At 46.1% G+C, this 25,698-nt stretch overlaps 1 protein-coding gene across 1 annotated transcript in view; it reads right to left on the bottom strand.

Annotated features, from left to right (window-relative positions):
- The window catches only part of PI4K2B (phosphatidylinositol 4-kinase type 2 beta), a 336,223-nt gene that overhangs the window by 99,089 nt on the left and 211,436 nt on the right, over positions 1–25,698 (bottom strand). The window contains exons 5-6 of the mRNA XM_078678379.1: positions 7,854–8,007; positions 4,714–4,781 (exon numbers count right to left, since the gene is read on the bottom strand). Coding sequence (XP_078534505.1) covers positions 4,714–4,781; positions 7,854–8,007 — 222 coding nt within the window. The remainder of the gene's footprint in view (positions 1–4,713; positions 4,782–7,853; positions 8,008–25,698) is intronic.

Raw genomic sequence — 25,698 nt, forward strand, 5'->3', positions numbered from 1 at the left:
TACCATACCCAAGAATTTGTGGGTGAGGGAGATGAATAAAGGGGGTAGACCCAGAAATTGCACACACAAAGGGGTGGGACTCCCAAAATAAAAAGGAGCAATTATTAAAAATAAAATAATGGTAATAGTCTTAGTAATGAGGTAGATGTTTCGGTCCAGATTAGTATGTTAGAATCAAGATAAATATCTAAAGTATGACCTCTGTATATAGACTGATGAGAGGACTGGTCATTCAAATGTCCCAGGGTTGCAGTATTATATAGTTGGTGCAATGGAACTATATTTGGGTACTCTTGGAACATTTCCCAAAAAGTTCTAGCTCTGCATGTTTTGGCACTCTCTGGAGGCCTAACACACAGCTTGGAATCAATGGCCATTTTAAGTTCGTAATATCAGATGCCTAGACAGTGAGGAAAACCTGCAATCAAACCTCTTGTTAAAGGGCTCTCAAATGTCGAAGTTCAAAATGCTGAAGTGCTTAATGGCAAGTGAGAGCAGTGGGACAACTTCTCTAAGGAGCCCATGGATTGGAGTAGGGCACCATCTCACTTGGCACCTCTACTGGTTTGGTATGGTATGTCAAAAAGGAATTTCACTTTTAAGGATCAACTTAGCTTTCAGATAACCTCCCACCACCCTTCAACATTTTTGGGCATCTCATGACATGCCACAATCCTAAGAGCCTTTGTGTGGAAAATAAACAACAAAGTCAAGATATTCTATGACTTCTTGTACCATTGTGTTTTGCTAATAAAAACAATGAAAATGGTTTATAAAAGAAAACCAGCCTAAGTGTTCATCCTTTAAGAACTTTAACCGGCATCAGAAGTGCACTTGAGAAACATTTTTGTAGTCAAATAGGCAAGCAAGTCACTTTGTCAAAGACAAAACGCATAATCAAGGAAAATAATTAAACTGAACTGTGTTTAAGTTCATTGCTTCACAGAGTGGAACAATCGACAATAACGGCCATTGCTCTATATTCTGGACAATACAATTCTTTGGAGACCTGTAGAGATAACTTTTTTAGAGCTACGTGTGTCAATGATATTTTTGCACTCAAAGTCTGATTTTAATGCTTCCTATAAAGGGGAAAAATTACTTTATAGAGTCAAAAATTGTTTTATAGAATGTAATTAACAAAAATTAGGCCTTTAAACAGGTAAGCTTCTTTAGTTTAGTTGATAAAAAAAATTGAGATTTTTAAATGTTTATCAAGTAACGAAGAAACAGTAGCAATTATTTATTTATTTATTTATGAAGCTTGTAGAGCGCACGGCTACCCCCAACGGGGGTGTCCCGGCGCTGAGACTGTAAGCTGGAAAATAGGGAGTCTAACTAAGTAGATGAGAATAACCACGTCTTGAGACGGTTACGAAAGAGTGCTTCAGAGGGGGTGAATCTGAGATCTAACGGTAGACTGTTCCACAGTTTGGACGTGATGACTGCAAAGGCTCTGCCACCCATTCTAGAGCGGCAGAACCGTGGGACCACAATGAGGCGAAGATTATTAGATCGTAAATTTCTGGCAGAGTGGGAAAGAACTAATCTCTTTCTTAAATATTCAGGTCCTACTCCATTGAGGGCCCGAAAAGCAAGAGTAAGCAACTTGAACTTGATACGACTGGCTATTGGGAGCCAGTGAAGCTTCTTGCGATACGTTGAGACCGAATGCCTGTAGGGGACATTGCCAATCAGCCTCACCGCCGCATTCTGAACGATTTGTAAGCGTTCAATTTGGTATTGGGGGGGCCCCTGCGTAGAGACTGTTGGCATAGTCCAAGTGTGAAGTGATCAGGGCCTGAGTAACAGGTCTACGAGCATCCAAAGGTAGAAAGGGGGAAGATCTTTCTCATCATCCGCAGTTTCCAAAAGCAAGCTGCAGTGACCTTATTGATATGAGGGTCGCAGGAGAGAGTGTCGTCAAACTGGAAGCCCAGGTTGCGAGCGGTATGGACAGGAGTAGGGGGGGGATCAAGTACCGTAGGCCACCACAAAGTGGATGGTATACTCTGTTTTTGATTGAAAAACAAAACCTCCGTCTTGTCGGTATTGAGACGGAGATGGTTAGAAGCCATCCAGGAGCATATTTCACCCAGGCAGTGTCGGAAGCAGGAGAGGCTGGAGTCAGAGTGATCTCTGAAAGAAAATATAAGCTGTGTATCATCAGCATAAGAGATCACTCTGACCCCAGATGATTCAACCACCTTGGCCAACGGGGCCAGATAGACATTAAAAAACAACGGGCTCAAGGCCGAGCCCTGTGGGACTCCGCATACTAGTGGTTTACCTTCCGATTGAAATGGTCTGAGAAAAACCCTCTGAGTACGTCCTTGAAGAAAGGAGCTGATCCACGACAATGCTGAACCGCCCAGTCCAATCTGCTCCAATCGATCTAACAGTCTCTTATGCGACACCGTATCGAAAGCGGCGGATAGGTCGAGGAGGACCAACATGGCCTCCTCTTCCCTATCCACACATTCTCGAATGGTCTCAGAGACTTCCAGGAGCGCAGTTTCCGTACTGAAACCTGTACGGAAACCTGATTGGGAGTCGTGGAGTAAGGAATTAATCTCCAGATATTCCGCGAGCTGTAATTGGACGGCCTTTTCCAAGACCTTCGCCGGTTTAGGAAGGAGGGAGATGGGACGATAGTTACAAAATTGCGTGGGTCCGCATCTTTCTTCAGGATGGGGACTAGCATTGCCTCTTTCCAGGCAGTAGGAAATTGGCCTAGATGTAATGAGGCATTCCATATAGAGGTAAGAGGCTCAACTAAAAGAGGGGCAAGATCGCTCATCACCTTAGGAGGGGCAGGGTCCAAAGGGGAGCCTGATTTGCACTGAAGAAATAATTTAAGCGCAGAATCTGGGGTAAGATCCTTAAATGCTATCAGGGAAGGTGCATTATTATACATGTTAGAGACAGAGTAGAGCAACTGTTCAGGAGCAGATACTGCAGGAAAAGGAGGAAATTTTCTCAATTTTTTCTTGAAAAAAATCTGATAGACCATTGCACAGAGATTGACTGGCCAGGTTGTTGGGCATCATAGCAGGAGGTTTGACAAAGTCTTTAACGATACTAAACAATGTTTTAGCCGAATTATCAGCTTTTTTAATTTGAATGGCAAAATATTCTTTCATAGCAGCCTTTTTTAGTTTAATAAATTTCTTTAGGGCTGCTCTGTAAATACTTTTTGCCTCTGGGTCATAGGCTAGTCTCCAGCTGCGTTCTAATTTTTTGCAGTGACTTTTTTCTGTACGCAAGGCTGTTGAAAACCAAGGGGCTGATGGACGAGATCTTGCCGATGAGACTGGAAGCGATGGAGCAATGCTGTCGATATCTGACAGTAAGGTCGCGTTAAGCTTATTAACGCAGATGTCGATGTCTTCTGCAAGAGGTTCTAGGGGGCAGCAGAAGACAGGCTCCAAGGCTGAACAAGTGACATTATGCCATTTTCTCCTCTGGTCCGTTCCCAGTTCCACCGAAATTGGTGTTGGAGGTAGCTGAATGTCGACCGTAAGAAGATAATGGTCGGACCAGGTGAGGGGGGAGGGGAGGGTGGGTTGTAGTGCGCGGAAGGTTAGAAAATATTAGGTCCAACGTATGACCTGCCGCGTGGGTTGGTCCTTGGATAAGTTGCGTCAAATTAAGGCTCTGTAGGGAGTCTAAGAATCTCATGGCCTGAGAGCAAGTAGGGTCTTCAGCGTGTAGGTTGAAATCACCGAGTACAATGAAATGTGGGTGCCTGAGTGATAGATCCGAAATGAGATGTACCAACTGCATTAGTGAAGCGAATGTTGCTTTCGGGGGATTATACACTAAAATACCAGTTAAAAAGACCGCCGCGGAATCCGCAATAGAGAAATGCATGGCTTCAATCAGCCCGATATTTGCAAGTTTTTTAATGGTCAGTCGAAAGTGAGTTTTAAAAATAATGGCAAGTCCACCACCTGTTTTCCCTTCTCGGTTAATACCCGTAAAACGGTAGTCCGGGGGGGTAGCTAAAAAAAATCCGGATTTGAGGTATCCTTTAACCAAGATTCAGTGAGAAATAATATGTCCCAGTCGTGAGTGTTCAAGGTGGACCAGATTTCACTCGAGTGTCGAGGAAGCGATCGGCAGTTAATCAGAGCTGTTTTTAGTATTCGTGGGGTATTCATGGAAATAGAAGGGGGTAAGGTACGTTCACTCCAGGGAGGGATGGTAAAATTACAATATGTACAGTGGAAAGGATGTCTATCCAAGGAGCCAGGTATACAGCGAGCAGAAGCTGCACAAGAATCAGACCCTAATTGGATGAGCTGATCCCTGGTCCAACTCATACGACCCGTGGTAATCAGATGGGCAGTATGTATTGTATTTACTTCAGTCTTCACTGTCTACGGATACCATCTAAAGTGCTGAGATACAGATGTTAAGACAACATGCCCCTTAAAATGCCTGACTAAACTTATCACCATCTCTAAAGTCAACGTCCAACTCAGTGTCAGGGAAAAAACATGCAGAGGAATTTAGATTACTCAAGAACCTGATTTCCTGGAACAGAGAAACAAAAGGTAAAAAAACAAAACAAAAAAAAACGCTAGTCTTTAAAAAAATTTTTTTTTAAATTGATTGTTTTAGTAAAATGTGATCAGATTTAGGACCAGCAATTCACAATAAATATTGAAATAAATAAACTTGAACACCCCCAGCAGGAAGATAGATTACCTTCTCAGAAAGGTCAACGCCATCACCTTGGATTTCATGTCTGACTAACCAGTTGTCATTGCCTCGGTCTGAAAACATAGAAAATAAAGAATGAAAAATAAAGTATACCTAAATCCATGTCTTTGGAAACTTCAACAAATATCACTTGGAAATCGTGTTTTATGAAGTTATCAAAGAATACAGGAAAGCAGAAAAAGAAAAACAAAGCTTACAGAGTACAGAGCTAAAGTACATTCTTATCCCACTGGGATCATTATGGACCATAAAGCCTTCAAAGTTGTGCACAAAGTACAGAGCGATGTACAATGCGATGTGTGTTAGATGTAATATCGAATTCACTGACCCTTGCCAACATTATTAAAGGCATTTTCACTGCAGTGCCACTGTATTCGCATCAATACTTTTGGGGACATTCTACACCTTCGAGCTGTAATGTAATTCATCCCCGCTTTTGCAGCTGGTCACTAAAATGAGAGTCTCCTCAACTCACTTCTATTAAACCAGTTTGAACATATTTGAGGTCTTATTCACAAGTGTTTTAATAAAGTGCCAAAAACAGAAAAGTAAGAAATAATAAATTCAAATGTACACCAGTGAAAACCGCACACGGATTCGGAATATCAATAAGTAACTAACACTGGCAATGCAGACCGGCACAAATGCGATTTGCATGGATTGGTACATTAAAGATTGACCTAGTGGCTTTCCTCATGTTATTTAACATATGTAAGCAAGCTTAAAATGCCGTTCATCTTGTTCATGAATTATTCCAATGTAGCATCAAGAATACTGGAATAATATGCAGAAGAAAAGATGCCTTGCCTTAGAGGATCAAAGGGGATTGTGTAGGCAGTAGGGATTAGACATAAAAGCAGGCCCGCCAGAGAAGAGGTAGAGAGCACTTGTGAAAGGCCAGATACATTAAAGCAGCTTGCTGAAATGTGACAAAGTAACTAATCGAGGCCGAAGTGGCAGCATTGGCAGATGATCACAACTATTAACTTAGAAACTAGAAGTTAGACACTATTGCAACCATAACCCCAACCTAACGTGGACACCTTTCATGAGAGAAAGGAAGCATAATCCCATACAAAGATGGTGACATATTATGGCACACACTGCCACTGTAGATATGATGGCACATCAGGGTGTAGGCTAAGTAATCGAGCAATGGAGGGTACAGGCCTGCTACTTCTGAGCCTGTATAACTAGCATGGGTGAGAATAATGTAAAGTGCCATGCAGGTCTTTCGGGTGGTTACTGCAGGCACGCAGTACAGCATAATCTGTTGGCTGTCGCTGGCACTGGTGGTTGGGATACATTTTTGTAAATCTGTTCAGCAGTGCGAGGAAAGCAACTTTCGAGAAAAAGCGCTGTTGTCTTATTCACCATTCATTTCTAAAGGATGTGTAGAGAGTCTAAGGATCTCTTTATTTTAAGTTGTAGAGATCTCAGAACACAGGAAAGATTCCTGCCCACACCCCTGCACCCCCTCAACACACAATTTAGGGGACAGTTTCAGTGTATTATACAGCAGAAATCGAATATACAAAAAAAGAAACCTCATATTCAAAACTAGAGTAGGCATGTAGGGTGAACTGTTCTTTCAAGAGTAAGGATTTTATTATGCACAGGCAATATACGTTCGATACGATCTCTCATGCCATCCTGATCGAACGCCTGTCTGTGAGTGGTATCGGCGGTAGGGCCCTGGACTGGATCAAGAGCTTCCTCTCCCACCGTACCCAATCTGTCACCATGGGTGAATTTAGGTCGGAAGAAGTTAGCATTAACAAGGGAGTCCCGCAGGGCTCCTGCCTGAGCCCGACTTTATTTAACACCTATGTGGCTCCCTTGGCAGATGTTACTAGAGCTTTTGGTTTCCATCCAGTGTCCTACGCGGACGATATGCAGCTGCTCTTCCCCTTTAAACATCCTACCCCAGAAACTATTCAATCATTTTCGGATGGGATGAAGGCAGTTGCAAGGTGGATGTCGTCCAACTTTCTCCTGTGTAACGTTGGAAAGACAGAGGTGATGCTTTTCGGGGAAGCCAGGGTTCAATGGTCCCCCGACTGGTGGCCTCCTGATCTGGGCCCAGTTCCTGAGCCAAAAACAGTAATCAAGAACTTAGGAGTCAGATTGGAGCCGGAGCTGTCCATGAAGCAAAATGTTAATACTACTGTGGGATCTTGCTTTCATGTGATTGGTCTCCTTCGTAAAATCTTTCCTTTTCTCCCTGACTCTTATAGGAAGACCTTAGTTCAGGTGCTGATCATAAGCCGCCTTGATTACTGTAACGGTCTTTTGGCAGGTGCAAATGAGGAGGTTTTGGATCGCCTACAGGTGGTGCAAAATACAGCAGCTAGGTTGGTGCTAAATGCACCCCCCAGATCCCCTTCAAAACCATTACTTCATAAACTTCACTGGCTACCAATACGCTTGCGAGTGAAGTTTAAGACCTGCTGTATTATTCACAAGGGCCTAAATCAATTGGGACCAGAATATCTGGCCAGGAAATTTGTCCCTTATGTCCCCACCCGTGCTCTTAGATCCAGTGACCAGTTGCTACTAAGTGTCCCAAAGATAACTAAATCAAGGCTAGGTGGCAGGGCTCTGTCCGTAGTTGGCCCCAGTCTTTGGAACTCACTCCCGCTCCCACTGAGACAATGCCATAATCATCTTCAATTTAGGAAATACTTAAAAACCTTCCTTTTTAATTCATTTTAAATACTATCTGCTGGATCATAGGAGCCTATACTGTACTTAATTTCATTGTTTCTGTTGTCAGTTTCTACTGGTTGTCATCAGCGCGGAGATACACCTACGGGAGTTTATTCACAGCGCTTTACAAACATGCAAATAAAATAAATAAATAAATCTCTGCAAAACTCAGAAGTATGTAAAGTGCTCAGAGAAAATACTTAAGGGCCCTTGGAAGACAGTCTTATCCTTGGGGCACCAATAACATTACAATCTGCAGAAACTGAATATTTGGAAATTAATACTTCAGTGCATCATATTAATAACCAGGGAACGTGATACAAACTAAACACGGCAAGACCATAAAATCCATGTTAAAATGTGTTGAAAATTATGATTCCAGCATATGAGACTGGAATGCTAAAGAGTTTAAATACCTGTGTTTCTGATCACGTAATCCAAAATCACCAACCGTTCAAATTGTGATTGAAGTTTTTTTCTAGTATTCTCAGGCAAAGGGTCTGTTTCAAACTTCCTGAGCCAGTAGTCTGCTTCCTTGTAGCCCTCTACAAATAGTTGGAAAGAGCCGGTCTGTAATGAAATCCAAAACATGTACATGATATAAAATAGAAAATGAAACTTTATTCACGATTACAGAGTAAGATAGTTTGGTAGTACATATATAGTTACACTTGGGAAAAAGACAATGTAATAATTGAGCTACTTGGATAGCATATTTCTGTGCTAAAATCCAACAGATCATAGAGACGTTGAATACGGAGTTCATGCAACTAACGTACATAAAATTGCCAAATATATATTAGCTTTGCATGTTCCAGTATGGCTTAAACTCTTAAAGCCAACAGAAATGGTTCAGGAAAAAAACTGATAAAAGGTTTATGGGTTCTGGTGGACATTAGCTTACCTGTATCACATGAACAACTAAATATTTACACTACCTGCACTTACATTGCAAGAGTAGCAAAAAGTATATTAATTCTAAAGAAAACAATGAAAGCCCCTCTGACACCAGACTAGTGGGATTATGGCACCATGTTATTTTAACACTAGCATATTTAGACCACGGCAATGTCACTCCCATATCACCAATTCTTATGGGTAACTCCTGAGACATCTAATTGCTATACAGGACACAATCCAAAGAGACCAGTCTAAAATACAATCTCCAGAAAATCTAAGATGCATGATACCTTCCCTACCGAGCCCCAGAAGACACGTTCTCTACCAGCTATGGTCAACCCCAGGGGGCTGGCAAGTCTTGACAAACCCTCCGTTGATGAAGAGCATGCTCTTTCTTCCAATCAAATTGGGTTCCCCATTTGACCCACCTCTGCCCAAAATTCTACGCTTAGGCTTAGCAGCTATTCTTCCTCACCATCAAAAATGTATTATCATGTCCCTCAACTTAGGTCTAGTTCCCAAAAAATGGAAGCATGCTATGTTGCTCCCCAAATGCAAAAAACTCTCTAGATCCTCTGTTCCTGGAAAATCTTAGATCTATCACTGTTCTGCCATTCTTTGCGAAAATTCTTGGAAAACGCTTGAATAATTTGCTAACACACTTTATCGAATCCACTGACCTGCTCCATTCCTCCTAATCGGGGTTCAGGTCTAACCACTCTACCAAGTCAGCCCTACTTCTTGCAGGGGAAACTCCGAGACAGAGCGCGGACAAATGTTAGACGTCTGCCCTGATATTGCTCAATCCGAGCACTGCAGTTGACACAGTCTCCCACGGACCTCTTAGTACAGAGGTTAGGGTAGTGCGGTGTTGGCGGTATGGCGCTCAAATGGTTTACTTCCTTTCTATGGGATTGCACGTTCGAGGTCACCCAGAAGTCTTATGTATCTGAGAGTCTTACTCTACCATGGAGAGTCATGCAAGGCTCTATTCTCAGCCCCACTTTGTTTAATATATACATCCGCCCCTTAGCTGACATCAGTGACAGACAAGTGGAAATTAGTGTTGTACGTTGACGACACTCAATTGTCACACTCTCGCAGTCTGACGGTGAATCAGCGAAGCAATTTAAATCTTGCCCGTCCGAAGTGGCAACCTGGATGGCCTACAGCCGTCTGAAATTAAATGCCAACAAAACGGAAATCTTGATAGTGGGCAAAGCCTCCTTGAATTAAAATCAGCCTGGTGGCCAGACACCCTTGGCCAGCTCCCAGAATCCAAACAACAAAGTAAAAAAACCTAGAGGTGTGGTTTGATTCCAAGCTAATCTTTGAAAACCAGATCAGTAGTATCACTGGACCAGGTTTTGGCACTCTTAAGACCCTTAGGAAAGTACTCGATCCACTCTCGCTGGAGTCACAGAAAACTATTGTTCATGCCTTAGTAAAGTCGCAGCTTGACTACTGCAACATCCTATATCTGGGAGCCACTAAGGGTAACCTGAATAAGTTTCAAAAAGTCAAAAATGCAGAGGGTCTCCTGGTACCTTCCTAGAAGATCATCTGCATCAGCTGCTCTAGCCCAACATCAATGGCTTCCAATGGTAAAAATAATCAGTTTCAAAGCTATGTGCTTCTGTCACAGAATTCTCTCCCAGCAAGGTCCCAAATATCTTCGCTTCTTGATCCAACCGTATGCTCCTTCCTGTGATCTCAGATCATCTACAGACAAGCTAGCCTGGGTGCCCAGGCAAACAGAGCCAGACTAGGCGCATGTTATTTTGCCTTTCTGATATCTAAAGCCTGGAATTCTCTACCACCATATCTGAGAGCAGAAATCTCCCCCTAATTCTTTCAGACTCTGTGCCTCCCACCTCCATTTGCTTACTCGATCTCTTTTTCAGCCTTTTGCAGGTTTTCAGCGTGGTTCACACTGTTCCAGGGTAATCAGCTGCTTTATCAATCACTTATTATTATTATTATTATTATTATTAAGGCCTACATTTTTGGCTGTGTCCCAGAGATCAGAGATATCAAGGGACACATTCTAAGGTGAAAGGAGACCACAAACCCATGGCAATTCCTCCCAGGTAGTACGGAGACAAGCAAGGTAGCAATATTTTCAAGGTTGTGGGTATTAGATGGGTAACCATGTGTGTGTGTATCTACCAATGGAAATAGCCTATTTCTTTTTACTGAGTTGCATAGAAAAATACGAAAGAGAAATTGATAAAAGCAGACGTTAGATCCATAACATAAATATATAAGATACATAATTTCATCTATTTGCTGCGTTCTACATTCATTCTTATAAATTTCCAGTACAAAAACTCATATAAATGGTTTTATACAAATACAAGAATAATAGTGGTAATGAAACTAAAATCGAGGCATCTTACTTCATATTCCTTAAAGCTGAACACATGCTATTTAATTTACTAAGCGCTACATCTTTACCCCAATATGATCTTTCTAAGCTGTATATTTGTTAATCTTTTTTTTTAACATTTATTTTATTTGCATTTTGTTCATAACTCAACAGTACAGTCATGTAATTAGCAATTAGTAATTTATCCCCCTACGCCCACTACCGCCCCCCCACAATCGTACTTTGCTGTTACGATTCATATCATACAGATGCAACGTAAATCTATTCGATGAACGGGCATCTCTCAACGCCCCTTCCAGGCCCTCCCTCCGTCACCCGTGTGGACTTGTATACTAGTAAGGAGCTCAGCTCTCTCCCAACCCCCCATCCAGACCATGATAGTGTCTCCACCTGCACCAAACCTTTCGAAACTTCCTAGGGCACCCTCTGGATTTATAGGTTACTCTCTCGGAAGCCATGTAGATGTCCAGCCCTCTTCTCCACTCCTCCAATTCCGGGGGAATCGGTGACCCCCAGTGTCTCGCTATGTCTCTTTTGGCCACCACTAGGGCTAAAACCAGGAAAATTAGGAGATGGCGCGGTAGGTCCACGTCGTTAGTCATCCCCAGTAAAGCCAACTTGGGCTCCTGTACAGGTGGCACCTATAATATCTCCCTTAGTTCCATAAAGATGCGATTCCAGTAGGTTTGAATCACCCCACATGTCCATAGTATGTGATAAAAATCCCGCCTTCCCTGTGGCATCGAAGGCATCTAGTGTCCTCTATTTCCCCCATTTTATGGAGTCGTACCCTGTCATAATAGGTTCTATGTAGCACGTTGTATTGAATGAGGCGGAGTCTAGACTTAATCGCCACCTCTCGGGGATGCATTAACACCATGTCCCAATCTAGGTCATCAAGTGCTCCCACCTCACCTTCCCAGGTATTTCTAAGCTTCGTCAGATCCCCTAGCATATTGTTGGTTAAGGTTTTGTAGGTGAGTGAGACCGCCTTCCCTGAATCTGTTCTTGTAAAAGTCTACCCTCCAATGGTGCATATTCTGGAAGCCCTGACAAGTGTATGTTTTGTGCCCTCCAGGCATGGCGTAGCTAGGTATATTTGAAGATCTGTGAGTGTTGGAGCCCGAACTCTGCCTTCAGAACCTGAAAGGATTCAGTTCCCCCTTAGCGATCACATCACCAATAGTGGAGATTCCGATGTCATCCCACCGTTTAAATCCATTAAGTTTATGAAGTTCAGTTAGCCACATGCAATGCCATAGTGGCGTCTGCCGGGTGGGTGTCTTATCCCAGCCTGTACGTTTCGTGGCCTTATTCCATGCACGTAATGTAATAAGGGTCGCTGGAAGCAGTGGCTTTCGTGCGGAGCCTCCGTATAGGTAATGCATTAAATTGTGCGAGGACAATTTATGTCGTTCTAGGGCATATGGGGGTAGTCTGCCTGTGTATGTAGCCATTCATTAATAGGGGTCATGTGTTCCGCCCAGTAATAGGCTTCTAGGTTCGGGAGTGAGATTCCTCCGCTATATTGGTGCCTTTGGAGAGTGGTCAATGCTATTTTAGGTGGTTTACCTAACCAGAGAAAGGCTCGAAGATCCGAATGGATTTTACGCAGCTGCGTCTCCAGGAGGAAATAGTATTCATTCTGCAGGGCGTACAAATATTTGGAGAGAATAATCATTTTGTACATGGCCGCTCGACCTAAGAGTGTAAGTGGTAGCCGTCTCCGTCGCTCCATGTCAGCGGTGGAGTTCAGCGTGACCCTCTCTATATTTTTCTGAAGCGAGAGTTTCCTATCAAGGGTGATGTATATCCCTAGATATTGGACGCCCTCTGCTGTCGTAATTAACTGTTGTGGCAACGTCGTCCAGCGGTTACCGCCCCTAGGGTCGTATAGGATTTATTTATGCCAGTTTATTTTGTAACCAGAGTGCTTACCATAGCATTCCAGTTCCAGGAAGAGCTCTGGGACAGTGGTTTCCGGGTTGGTGATGTACAGGAGGACATCGTCCACATATAGGGACAACTTCTCCTGGGCCATGTCCGTATCGGTTCTTTTGAATCCGGTGATCTCCGGGTTTTGCCGGACCCTGGCTGCTAGGATCTCGATGGTGAGTGTGAATAGGAGGGGCGACAGAGGGCAGCCCTGTCGCGTCCCTCTCTGGGTCTGGAATTCCTGTGACAGACTCCCATTAACCCTCACTTTAGCTTGCGGCATGGTGTAGAGGAGCCGAAACCAAGTCTGAAATTTAGGGCCAAAACCAAATTTTTGTAGGACTCCCTCCAGAAACGGCCAGTGGACCGCATCAAAGGCTTGCTCTGCATCAAGGGAGAGAAACCAGTGCAGTGGCTCTCTATCCCTCACCTCCTGCAGCCAGTTATGGGTGCGTCTAAGGTTTAACTTAACAGTCGCGAGGCGTTTCACCTCAGTATTTAGGAGGGATATGGGTCTGTAGGACGCGCAGTCCTCCCGTGGTTTGCCCTCTTTATAAATTGGGATGATTGTCGTCGTGGAGAGGTCAGTGGGGAGCCTCCCTTCCTGATACGCTCCTAAGAAGAGATTCCTCAAGTGGGGAGCCAGGATGTCCGCCGTGCACTTGAAAAATTCTGCCAGGAAACCATTTGGTCCCGGTGTCTTTCCAGATCTCAGTCTAGCAATAGCTACAGAGATGTCCTCTACTGTGATGTCAGCCTCAAGCGTCTTAAGGGCTTTAGGATCTAACGAGGGAAGCTCGGTCTGTCTCATATATAGAAGAGCCGTTTCGCAGGAGCCCAATTCTCTGGCGGTGTAGAAGCGCTCGTAGTGGGCAGCAAAAGTCTCGGCAATGTGTGCATCTGTGCTAACGAGCACTCCTTCCGCATCCCTAACATGTTCCACCCATCTCGCTGCCCGTTCTTTCCTGCTGAGCCACGCCAGGAGTTTGCCCGATTTATCTCCTACGTCGTACAGGCGGTGGAGGGTGGCCAGGTTTTGAGTCTTAGCCTCATCAGTCACTAGTTCCCTGTATTGGCGCTGTGTATCCACCAACTTCCGCAGGGTCTCGGGGCTTCTCGTATTCAGATGCTCTCTCTCTAAGTCTATTATGGCCCGTTCAACTGCAGCCACTGCCCCCTGGAGTTTTTTCTTTCCCTCTCCCAGTCTATTCTGTCTCTTATTACAGGTTTCAAGGCTTCCCATAGGGTAACCCCTAAGTCAACCGATCCCTCATTCTCGGCTATGTACACCCGCACATCTGCTCGTACACCTCTCAGCACAGTTGCCTTTTTAAGGTCCCAAGCATCAAGTCGCCAGGTAGCCCCTGCTGCACCTCGGTTCTGACCCACCCTCACCAGCAGCGGTGAGTGGTCAGAGATTCCTCTCGCCCTGTACTCTGCAGCAGCATCTACGGTCAAGTCCTGTCTGGACATGAATATGTAATCCAGTCGTGAGAATACCTTATGTGCGGCAGAGTAAAAGGAGTAGGTCAATTGGCACAGGTGCAACCACCTCCAGACGTCAGTGAGGCCTATAGTGGTAACCATCTGGGCTAGGGGGGGTCTGGGTCTCCCTCGTGGGTGGCACCCCAGATCGGTCCATCCCTCTATCCATCACATCGTTGAAGTCTCCGCCGACTATTTGAATGGTGTCAGCAGAGTCGAGAAGTATGTTGGCTAATGTCTTAAGTGTTTTGGCCTGTAGTTTGGGGGGTGCGTAGACTGATATCAGCGTGTATGTGCGTCTACGCCATGTCCCTTGAACGCCTACACAGGTCCCCTGTGGGTCCACCCAAGTGCGTGTGGTACAGAACGGGGAGGTGTTCTTTATAATGATTGCTACCCCTCTGGAATCAGTTGTGTACCCCGCATGTGCCAGAACTTTATGGCGTCCCCTGGCTATGAAGGAGCAGTTAGAACCCTTAAGGTGCGTTTCCTGCAGGAAAGTTATATCTGGTCCTATTCATAGGCGTTAACTAGTCCTCTTTTAACCTTATTACCAAGTCCATTCACATTCCATGTCAGGACCCTGAGTCTCCCGTGTTCCGCAGGATGTGTTGCTAGTGCACTTGCCATTCTGGGGTATCATCAAGACACTGTTGGCGGTCCCTGGTGTAGGAGTGTAGCATGTTGCATCCATGTACATGACTGATCAACCAACTGTTTCCCTTCCCCTCCCTCCCAACTTCCCTTCCACAAAACTGTTAGAACATCCCCATCCCCCACCTCCCCCTCCCCACCTTCTCCTCCCGGCCATCGCATGCGTGCAACCAATGAAGCACAGGACTTTCAGGTGGTAAAGGTCTGTCGCCCTCCCTCTAACCAACCCCAACTAAGTTGACGCTAGGGCTCCAGCTGTGGCTTCCACCGGGTCCCTCTGGACTCGACTGTCCAGCTAACAGCGGGACGGGTTTACCCTTGCCGCGTGGGCCACTAAAGGTGCCAACAAAGCAACCAATTAACAATGGTATAAGTCAACACACAAAGAGTAGTGATTGTAACTTGCGTGCCCTCAGCATCGGTGTACTGCTGTTTCGGATATCAGTTCCGTACTTCCTCAAGAATGGGAATCTTGCGTTTCAATGTCATGTTCATCTGCTCCACCAGTCGCTCCTTGTTCCATCTCTCGGATTGCTGCGACTAGAGGGTGTAGCGAGTGGTCCGTCGAATCCTCCACGTCAGACATATGTTCACTTCCCATGTTTTCCACCTCTTCGCCCGTACGGTGTGCCAGGCAACTGAACCTGGACCCCGGCATCGGATTCTCCTCCACAGACGCATTCCGGCCCGCTCCCCTCTGTCTGTCGCGGGGCACTTGCACTCCGGACAGGGCGGTGAGTGTGTGTACCTTGTCATTCTCGGAATTTGGGACCTTTGCGTCTTGGGCTGGCTTCTCCGGAAGTTGGCTGCCGCCATTTCAGATCGGATCCTGCGACCCTCCTCCTCCGCCGCACGGAGCAGGGGACACTCCTCTAGCCACTGCCAGGCCTCTTCAGGTCGATTGAAGAAGTGGGATCTGCCTTTGAATAGTACTTTCAATTTTGCCGGAAAGAGCAGCATGTAGGATATGTGCAGATCTCGCAGTTTTGCCTTTACTGAATCATAAGAGCGGCGTTGTTTTTGTACATCCTGGCTATAGTCCGGGAAAATCATGATATTTGTGTTTTCCCGTCTAAGTTCCCCTTTTTTTCGGGCCTCTCGCAGGATGAGGTCCCTGTCCGCAAAATTAAGGAAGCGTGCAATGATCGGTCGCGGTCGTGCCCCCTCCGGTGGTTTCATGAGCAGGGCCCCGTGTGCTCTTTCAGTGACAAAGCAGTTCGAGAATTGGGCCTGTGGAAACGTCGACGTCAGCCAGGTACGTAGGAAGGCCGCTACATCAGTCTTCTCGATGCCCTCTCTAAAGCCCACAAAGCGTAGGTTGTTGCGCCTCGCCCTGTTTTCGGCATCGTCTACCCTCCACAGCAGCTGTCTGTGTGATGCTTGCAGCTCCGCCATATCTTTCCGGAGAGTGGTAAGGGAATCCTCCGCCTCGCCAAGTCTGGTCTCCGTTGCAGTCACCCTCTCCGTCAAATTTCGGAAGTCTTGGCGCAGCAAGAGGACTTCAGAACCCAGCTCACCTATTTTAGTCTCCAGTGCTGTTCTAGAGTACTGTATATCTGTCCTAGAGGCCTGGATCGCCTCGATAAGCATGGCCGTGTCAGTGCACGTGCCTAGTGCCACCGGGGTCGCCTCCTTCTGCGCCCGTGTCGTGGCATAGCTCTCGATGGTTTCCTGTCTGACTGGTCTCGTCGACTGATCCCTTTTCCCCATGTCGTCTCTCTGTCGTGGTCGGGAGCTGCCCGGGGTGGCCGGATAGAAAAAGGAGGGAGGGGGGTATATTTGTTCATCTTAATCAGCTTTTCAGACCCCAAAAAAGAGGGAGGTCAAGGGGAATGCAGGGACTATTGGGCCTCAGTTGTAGGGTTGCGGTTCATCTGCCTCCAGTGTCCAAGGGTCCATCCTACTATGGCTTGGCAAACTGGTCCAAGATCAACCCCTTCAACACTGGACTCTCAATATTAGCGCGAGAGCCCACACGCTTCTCAGGGAGGTAGTGTGGGAGATGCTTCAAGCTCAGAGCTCATCCAGCACTCTGCAGCACCACAACAGACTGTGCGACCTAATGCTCATCATTAGTAAACAAACATATGTACTTTTAACACTCCCAAAACTCAATGCTACAACACAGATATCTCACTGCCACTGGGTCACTCTATAAAAGGATTGTTAATTTCGGGAAACAACCTTTACAACGCAGTCATTACATCGCACTACCTTTACATAGCAGTCATTACATCGCAACATCCTTTACATCACATGCCATTACAATGCAGCCATTACATTGCATGTCACTATAACGCATGTCATTACAATGTACGTCACTACAACGCAGGCATACATTGCAAGTCATTACAACGCATAGTACCCTTACACTATCCGACACTTGCCCTACTGTTGCACTCACTGGAGTTAGAATAGTAATTTTTACCCCTACACTATCCAACACTTACCCTACCGTAAATGCAATGTAATGGTATGCATTGTAATGGTATGCGTTTTAAAGATATAATGAGATGTAATGGAATGCGTTGTAAAGGTAGTTTCTGAAAATGCGATGTAATGGCATGCTATGTAAAAGAATGCATTGTAAAGGATGTTGAGATGTAAAAACTGTGTTGTAAAGGCATGCATTGTAAATTATGCGTTGTAACATCATACATTCGTTAATTCCTCCTCCCTTTTTACCCACATCCCCATATCTCTTCTTTCTTTATCTTACTATTGCAAGACTCAGGCCACGGTAGAGATTCGCAACATGCGTCACTCTCTCCTACCCTCTTCTAGGAGGAGACACGCTGCCTGTGAGTGATCAGGTATTCAGGGCAATTCTGCAGAAGCAGTAACAGAGGCCGCCACACAGTCTGTGCAGGCTCCAGCATCATAGAAGGTCTCCAGCTAGTCGCAGTCATGAAGTACAGAGAAAGTTGGGCAGTAACCTGCTGGGTCAGAGGTCACTGGGGCCACTGTGGGATACTTTATCGGCACAAAAATCTAGCTCGGCTCACAAGAACGGTACAGCCCACTTGCGTTCAGTTAGTTGTAGCAGCCGCACCATCCACTCCGGCACAACTTCAGGGTAGTTCCATGGTGCAGTATGCTTGGTCAAAAGAGACTAAACTCCGGGCAATAGAGCATGAAAATCACTTTCCTGAACCTCAGCTCCAGGGTCAGCTACTTTGGTTTGCCCTGGATGCTCACACCTACTGCAGGCTTTGTGCACTCTTTACCTCTCTCAGGCAGATCAACTTTCAGGCACTTCTGGACAAGAGACATTTTCTTCCAGGTCAGGCTCCAAGTGTTGTTCCCACACACCACTGGGAAGTTGGCTGTCAGGCAGATACCAGCTCCGCTTGCACAGCAGTACTCTGCAAAGCACTCCTTCATTGGTCAAAGAGAAGTTAGAAGTGGACCGACAAGTTGGTCAGCACCCCATTTTTAAAGTCAAAGCAAACATAGGATGTGGATTCTCTGTCTGCATTCTCAGAACTGGCTAGCATTGGTTCTTCTTTCAGGTATTCTTTCCAGGCTGTCTTCCAAACTCTGCTTTTGTGTAGAGAACTGCTCCTCATTACACATCTTTAACTTGGACTACTCACTACACAGGCACGAGGAGATAAGTTATCTGCACCTGGCTATCAACAACCACACTAAACAGTGATCAGGAAAGAAACAAAAAGGATGGCCTCTCCAAAAGCCGGGTTAACACTGAACATTGCAGGGTGCACCCCCACCATCTGCCTAATGGCACTACTACGGAAGACAAATCAGCAACCACTCACAGCATGACCGAAATTGAATTTCAAAGCAACATGACCTAAATCAATTTAAAGAAGGTGCCAGGTCTTCTCTTTCACCACTTCAGTGTCTAGGTTTCCTCCCTCCAGCTTCAGGATTGTCACAATGCACTTTCACTCTCACAGAAAACCACCACAACTACATCTTGAGCACAAGGACAGTCCAGGGACTTCCAAAATGTAACCCAAAAACTATTACTCTAGTTCACTCAAACACAATGCTTCACTCAGGCTATGCACAAATATGCACACGCATAACATGCACTGGGATGTTACACCTAAAACCTGGGTAAGCGCATAATGGCGAAACTTTACAAAAGCTGAACAGCAGGTATCCCACCACTACCGCTCTACATGGGGAACCCATGATAAGGAAAGAATTCCACTGTCCAACGAATGAGGGAAGGCTTGGTGTGCCAGTCTGGGTCCAGGACCTCATTCATGTCTAGTAATAGGCCTAGGCCTTCTATTAACCACTACATTAGCATGAGGCAAAGGACAAAATCAGAAACCAGGAAAAACAAATACGCTTAGTTAGGCACTCAGGCCAGGAGAATATGACCATACAGGGACATTCCCGCCCCAACAATCACATGGTGAATTATGGTAGTGTTTCAGATTTCCACTAGTTAGTTTTCAAAGATTTGGCCATCAGCAATCAAACAATAAATATTGGTTGTCATTTAGAGTTATGCTGCCCACAAACCTGGAGCAGTCTATCACAGCAGTAAGAGGATTGGGAACCAATCTGCATCAGATACAATTACCCACATAATGGAATCTCTATCACCACTACCTTTCCACAGCGTGACATAGTCAGCATATAGGCTCCCAGTCACAAACCTTACTATTATTACATCTGGGGCAATGATTCAATATATTAGCATTACACTTGTACAAAAACGCTGGTGTTAAAAATACCATCCAGGAAGCATCTTGTGAAGTTAACTTCTCTGATTAAAATTACATTATACCTGCAATTTGTTTGTCGAATGGTGTAGGTATCACCACCCTTGTTTCTTGTATTTGTCAAATATACGATTTAGATGCATTTTCACAGCTGAATATTGAAGCAAAAAAATTAACGTCAACACCCAATACGCTTACTTGGACAATTCTTTGGAGTACAATTTCTCCACTACCTCAGATAAAGCGTTTCTGTGATGCAGTTGTGCAGTATGGAGTATTCTTGTGCTCTGGTGGCATGAGAAGAAAACTAGCCCTGTGTTTGATTACTTTTGCTCAGTTGTATCCCACTGCTGAATAAATGTTTGACTTGCAAAATCTTCCACTGTGAACAAGTCTGTTTTCATCTGAAAATTTAAATGTGGGGGAAAATGGACTTGGGTTAATGAGCAACAGTTTAACTACTGAATCGTTTAGAAGATGTTGAGTAGTGTTATTAAAGAAATGATACTAACCGGGTTCCTTTATCAATCAGTCATTTGTTAAGCGCACTACATACCTGTGAGGGTCTCAAGGCACTGAGAGGGTGGAGGGGGGCACTACTGATCGAACAGCAAGGTCTTTAGTGTTCTCCTGAAGGTCAGCAGGTCTTGGGTCTGTGGTAGGCTCAGTGGGAGGGTGTTCCATGTCTTCGTGGCGAGGTGGGAGAAGGATCTCCCGCCGGTGGTTGTTCTTCGGATGCGCGGGACGGTGGTGAGTGAGAGGTCGGCAAAGCGTAGCTGGCGTTTGGAGGTGTGGAAGGAGAGCCGTCTGTTGAGGTAGGCTGGGCCGGTCTTGTGGAGTGCCTTGTGTGCGTGGAAGAGTAGCTTGAAGGATATCCTCTTGTTGACGGGGAGCCAGTGCAGGTTTCTCAGGTGGGGGGTGATGTGGCCGTGTCGTGGAGTGCCTTGTGTGCGTGGAAGAGTAGCTTGAAGGATATCCTCTTGTTGACGGGGAGCCAGTGCAGGTTTCTCAGGTGGGGGGTGATGTGGGCGTGTCGTGGTACATCGAGGATCAGTCGTGCCGAGGCGATTTGGATGCGTTGTAGTCGATTGATGAGCTTGGTCGGGGCTCCCGCGTAAAGGACGTTTCCGTAGTCGAGTCTGCTGCTGACGAGGGCCTGGTTGACTGTCTTTCTTGTATCTGTTGGGATCCATCTGTAGATCTTGCGAAGCATGCGGAGGGTGTTGAAGCAGGAGGAGGAGGAGGAGACGGCGTTGACATGCCCGGTCATTGAGAGCGTTGAGTCAGCTTCAGACAGCGGATCTTCATCCAGTCGGCGACGGCCTTAATTCCTTCATGGAGGTTGGCTTTGGCGGTGATGGGGTCCTTGGTGAGGGAGAGGATCATTTGAGTGTCGTCAGCATAGGAGATTATGTTGAGGTCCTGCTGTCGGGCGACGTGTGCAAGCGGGGTCATGTAAATGTTGAACAGTGTCGGGCTGAGGGAGGATCCTTGGGGTACGCCGCAGATGATCTCGGAGGCTTCGGAACGGAACGGGAGGAGGCAGACGCTCGGAGTTCTGCCACAGAGGAAGGAGGTGGTCCATTCCAGAGCGTGCGCGTAGTGTGCGGTGGCAGACGGTGTCGGCGGCGGAGAGGTCTAGGAGGATGAGTGCTGCAGTCTCCCCGTTGTCTAGCAGGATCCTGATGTCGTCGGTGGCGGCGATGAGGGCGGTCTCGGCGCTGTGGTTGCTGCGGAACCCTGACTGGGAAGGGTCCAGGATTCTGTTCTCTTTGAGGTATCGGGTTAGCTGTCGGTTAACGATTTTCTCGATGACCTTGGCCGGGAAGGGGAGCAGAGAGATGGGTTCGGAAGTTCTTGAGGTCTCTTGGTTCTGCCTTGGCTTTTTTGAGTAGGGCGTTGATCTCGGCATGTTTCCAGCTCTCTGGGAAGGTCGCAGTCTCAAGGGAGAGATTGATGACGTTACGTAGGTGGGGTGCGATGGAGCTGCTTACTTTGTTGAAGACGTGGTGCCGGAATGGGTCTGACGGAGAGCCGGAGTGGATTGTGCTCATGGTCTTGATGGTGTCATCGACGCTCACGCTGGTCCAGGCTAGTAAGGGGACGTGGTTGATGGTGTGCGGAGGGTCTGTTGTGTTGCTGTCTGTTGGGGATGTCTGGGTGTTGAAGCAGTCGTGGATGTCTGCTACCTTGCGGTGGAAGAAGGTGGCAAGGGAGTCGCACAGGGCTTGCGACGGCGGGATGTCGTTGGAGCTGGGGTTAGAGAGTTCCTTCATGATGTTGAAGAGCTCCTTGCTGTTGTGTACATTGTTGTCGAGGCGGTCTTTGAAGGAGGTCTTCTTGGCAGCCCTGATGAGGTGGTGGTGGTTGCAGACGGAGTCCTTGTACGCGTTGCTGTCCGGAGTTTGTTCACTGTGCCATTTCTTCTCTAGTTTCCGGCAGGCTTGCTTGGAATCTAGGAGTTCTGCTGTGAACCAGCTGGCCCTCTTGCTGGTGTCTCAGTGGGGGGTTTCTTCAGCGGGGCGAGGATGTTGGCGCAGTCCTCGATTCAGCGTCTGAAGTTGTGGGCAGCGACGTCGGTGTTGGAGGGTTCGGTGGGTGGGCTGAGAGCGAGGTTTGCATGTAGTTGGTCTTCGGTGATTATGATCCAGTGGCGGCGGCGGATCTGTTTAATGCGGTGGTGTGTGGTGGGTTTCTGGAAGGTGAAGTGGATGCAGCGGTGGTCGGTCCAGAGGAGTTCGGTGGTGTGGCTGACGGACACGTGCGGGCTTGAGGAGAAGACTAGGTCGAGCGTGTGGCCGGCGGAGTGAGTGGGCGTTGTGACGAGTTGTCTCAGTCCGAGGTTGGCGAGGGTTGTGGAGTTGTTGTCGCTGTTGTTCTCAAGGTGAAAGTTCAGGTTTCCGAGGAGGATGTAGTCGGTAGAGGTCAGGGCGTGCGTGCTGTTGAAGTCGGCGATGGAGTCGCAGAACTGGGGGCGGGGTCTGGGGGGGTCGGTAGACGAGGGTGCCTCTGAGGGTGGAGTTGGGGTCTGTGTGGATCTGGAACGGTATGTGTTCGGCGGTGCGGAGCGCGTCAGCTGTGCTTGTCGAGACCCGGATGCTGTTCTTGTGGACGATGGCGATTCTTCCTCCAACTCCGTTGGTGCGGACTCTGCAGGTGATCTTGTAGCCGTCTGGGATGGCTATGGCGATGTTGGGTGCGGAGGAGTTGTTCAACCAGGTCTCTGTCAGGAAGGCGACGCCCGGGGAAGTTGTGTTGAGCAGGTCCCAGAGCTCGACGGCGTGTTTGTGTGAGGAGCGGGTGTTCAGTAATATGCATCGGAGGTGGTTGAGGTCTTTCTTGGAGGGTGGTTCATCGGCTTTGTGGATGGTGTAGCTGCAGTTCCGAAGGTGAAGGGACCATGTGTGCGTTTAAGGGCAGCTTTGAAGCAGTTGTGGGTCCGTCCGGGGTTGAGAGTGTGCAGAGTGCTGGCGTCATAGTGGTGGTGGTCGTCATGGTGGGTGCGGGGGCCAGGGGTGCTAGCGCTGGGTGCGGTCCAGGTGCGGACGGGCGCAGACGGGCTTGCTGCACGCCAGTGGCGTCACCGGCAAGTTCAATGATTATTTGTTTTCATACAAAATACAGTTCTCAGAAATGCATGCTCACGTAGAAAAGGTGCACTGCATCTAAATTATGTAGTTTGCCTTTTGAGAGAAATAAACGCATATGCACATTGTAACATTACTAATTCCAATAGGCGTATTCCCACTTTTGTAAAAGTGCAATTTTTAGGATACATTTAATTATTATGTGACGAGAACTAGAGGCAGAGAGGCCTGTGGCCTGGTTTCCATGTTGCACAAATTGTGAGAACTCTCCACATGAACAAGCTCTTGTCGAGTTAGCATTTGTACACTGACAATGCTGCATCAAAGGGAAGTGGAGCACATACAACATGTATTGCACAGCTGCAGAACGGCAAATTACAAGTCCTCATTTTATTAGAAAATGAAACCCACGAAGCTACTTGCTGTGCATGGAAACTGCGTACAGCAGAGATCATACTGCTGTGGGAATGAAGGGCACGCAGGACGCCAGACATTCCTCATTATTGTGAGATTTTAAATGAAGGCAGGGCTATCGGCCTGGCAGTTGAGGAAACCGGGAAGCTTGGAGCAGAGTGCGAGAGAGCAGCTGAAGGGCGAGGAAACTTGGGAGGTGACGGCAAAGGAGATCAGAAGGGCTGGTTACTGAATTTCCAAGAAAGGGGCCTTTCTTTTCCTACGCCTTTCCACAGACCGAGGCATCTGGTTTGAATACGGCTGGGCTGAGAAGCGGAACAGAAAAACACATCCCTACAGCATCAGTTCTCTAACCCACACCAATGTGGGGAAAACAAAATGTCACGGTAATCTATTTCTGGTAGGGCTGCAGTGCACGGTCTCTTCTGCAGGGCCTTCAGAATGTTTTAACAAAGAAGAGACACATACATTTATTCCAAAACTACGGTGCATACACCTCAGAAATCAGATTATATAGAGGATTCACTGAGTGCATGTGATCCTGTGAGCCGACTCCATATCGTACGATAAATCAGATGCAAACATTTGCATAGATGCAACAATATCCATTAGTGTGATTAAAAACTAAATATCTACACTGCGGGATTACAGCAGTCAAATAGGTCCACATTCTCTTCTGGATAAACCTGAATCTATTTTGGAAACGTTATTTGATTCAATGATTTTGGTTTTGTGGTTCATAGTCTGCATCAACTGAAATGCACAGAACTACAATGTGCGATTAAACATTTGAAAAGATATTGTTTCCCAGCTGGAATGAGTCCCAGCTATTTTAAGGATAAATGGTCATCAGTCCCCCTAGCCCTTGCAACTCTGGTTCGCTCAGAGGATGTTTTAAGCATTGCCTAAACAAATCCAGAACGAAAAGGGAAAATACACATTAAAACACTAACAGATTGCATTCAAATCAATCAAAATTCATACATCGCTTAGGATTATAAACTTATCTATTTCATGGTTACACATTTTAAGAGTTTTTTTTTTTAATAGCAAGAGCATCCAATCATACCAGTAAAGGGCAAACTGCTATTCAAGTTGTGGCATCGAATGAACTCATTTTTCGGCATGTAATTTAACATACTAAAGGTTTATATCGAAAACCTTTCTGGCTGCGCAAACGATCAGACAAACTGAAAAAATTGAATCAATAAGGTTAAGCATATGGATCTTTGTGGTGGAGTTTCACACTTGGTCGACGTAATTATCCTTCAGCTGTTAGCAGGTGTAAGCACTAAACGGTGAAGTAGACCACCTGTAAACTCATTGGAGCTGGTTTGCAACCACATATACAACAGACACTTTCAATTTGCCTACATAAATTAGCATGGAGAGAACACAGAATAATTGCAAAAAGATAAGAAACGGGAGCACATATTAAATAATAACCTACATACTAGGAAGAAAGGCAATACCATGCAGCGAGGACACTTGACAATATGGATTCAAAGTACTGTACTGAAGCTTTATCTAATGCATCTTTAGATGCTCTAATCTTATGACCTCTCATAGGTTTTTTGATTATTGATCATCCTTAATGATGGAGGGAGAACTTATGCCATGGAATTAAAGAGCAAAACACTGCCCTTTTAGAAGTACCAATTGTGTATTTTCCCAATAATGTGCAATTTGGAATAAGACAAGAGCTTGCTCTAAGTTTATGACTGCTTCTGCAGTCTTGTATAAAACTGGTCAATAGCATACATCTGACATTTGGAGCATTTCACTATAAATTATTTATTCTAACCTGCCTGTCGGTTTGAGATGGCAAGAGTTTGAAAGAATAATGCAAATAAAAACTGGGACAGTGAACAACCCTAACAGGAGTTACTATAGTCCCATTCTATTGAGAGTTGATCTTTTGAGTTGACCCAGTGAACGTTTTTCAATTGTGAAATCGCAATCTCCCCTCGATCGAGTCTCAGCATCCACTCCACCATCAGAGGACGAGATCGCCCAGTTCTTTTTTGATGAAGTCTCTTCCATTTATTTCACCTTTTTTGAGATAGTGAGAGACGCTTTGTATCTCGCGGTGTGCTTTGAATCCCCAGATGAAAGGGGGGCTCCCCATTGTTAAGCCTATAACAACGGAGGAATTGCTCCCACTTTTGACAGCTGTCAGATCAGGTGCAACTTC

This window comes from Lissotriton helveticus, chromosome 2_2 (genome assembly GCF_964261635.1).
Source record: "Lissotriton helveticus chromosome 2_2, aLisHel1.1, whole genome shotgun sequence".
In the NCBI taxonomy this organism is placed as follows: Eukaryota; Metazoa; Chordata; class Amphibia; order Caudata; family Salamandridae; genus Lissotriton; species Lissotriton helveticus.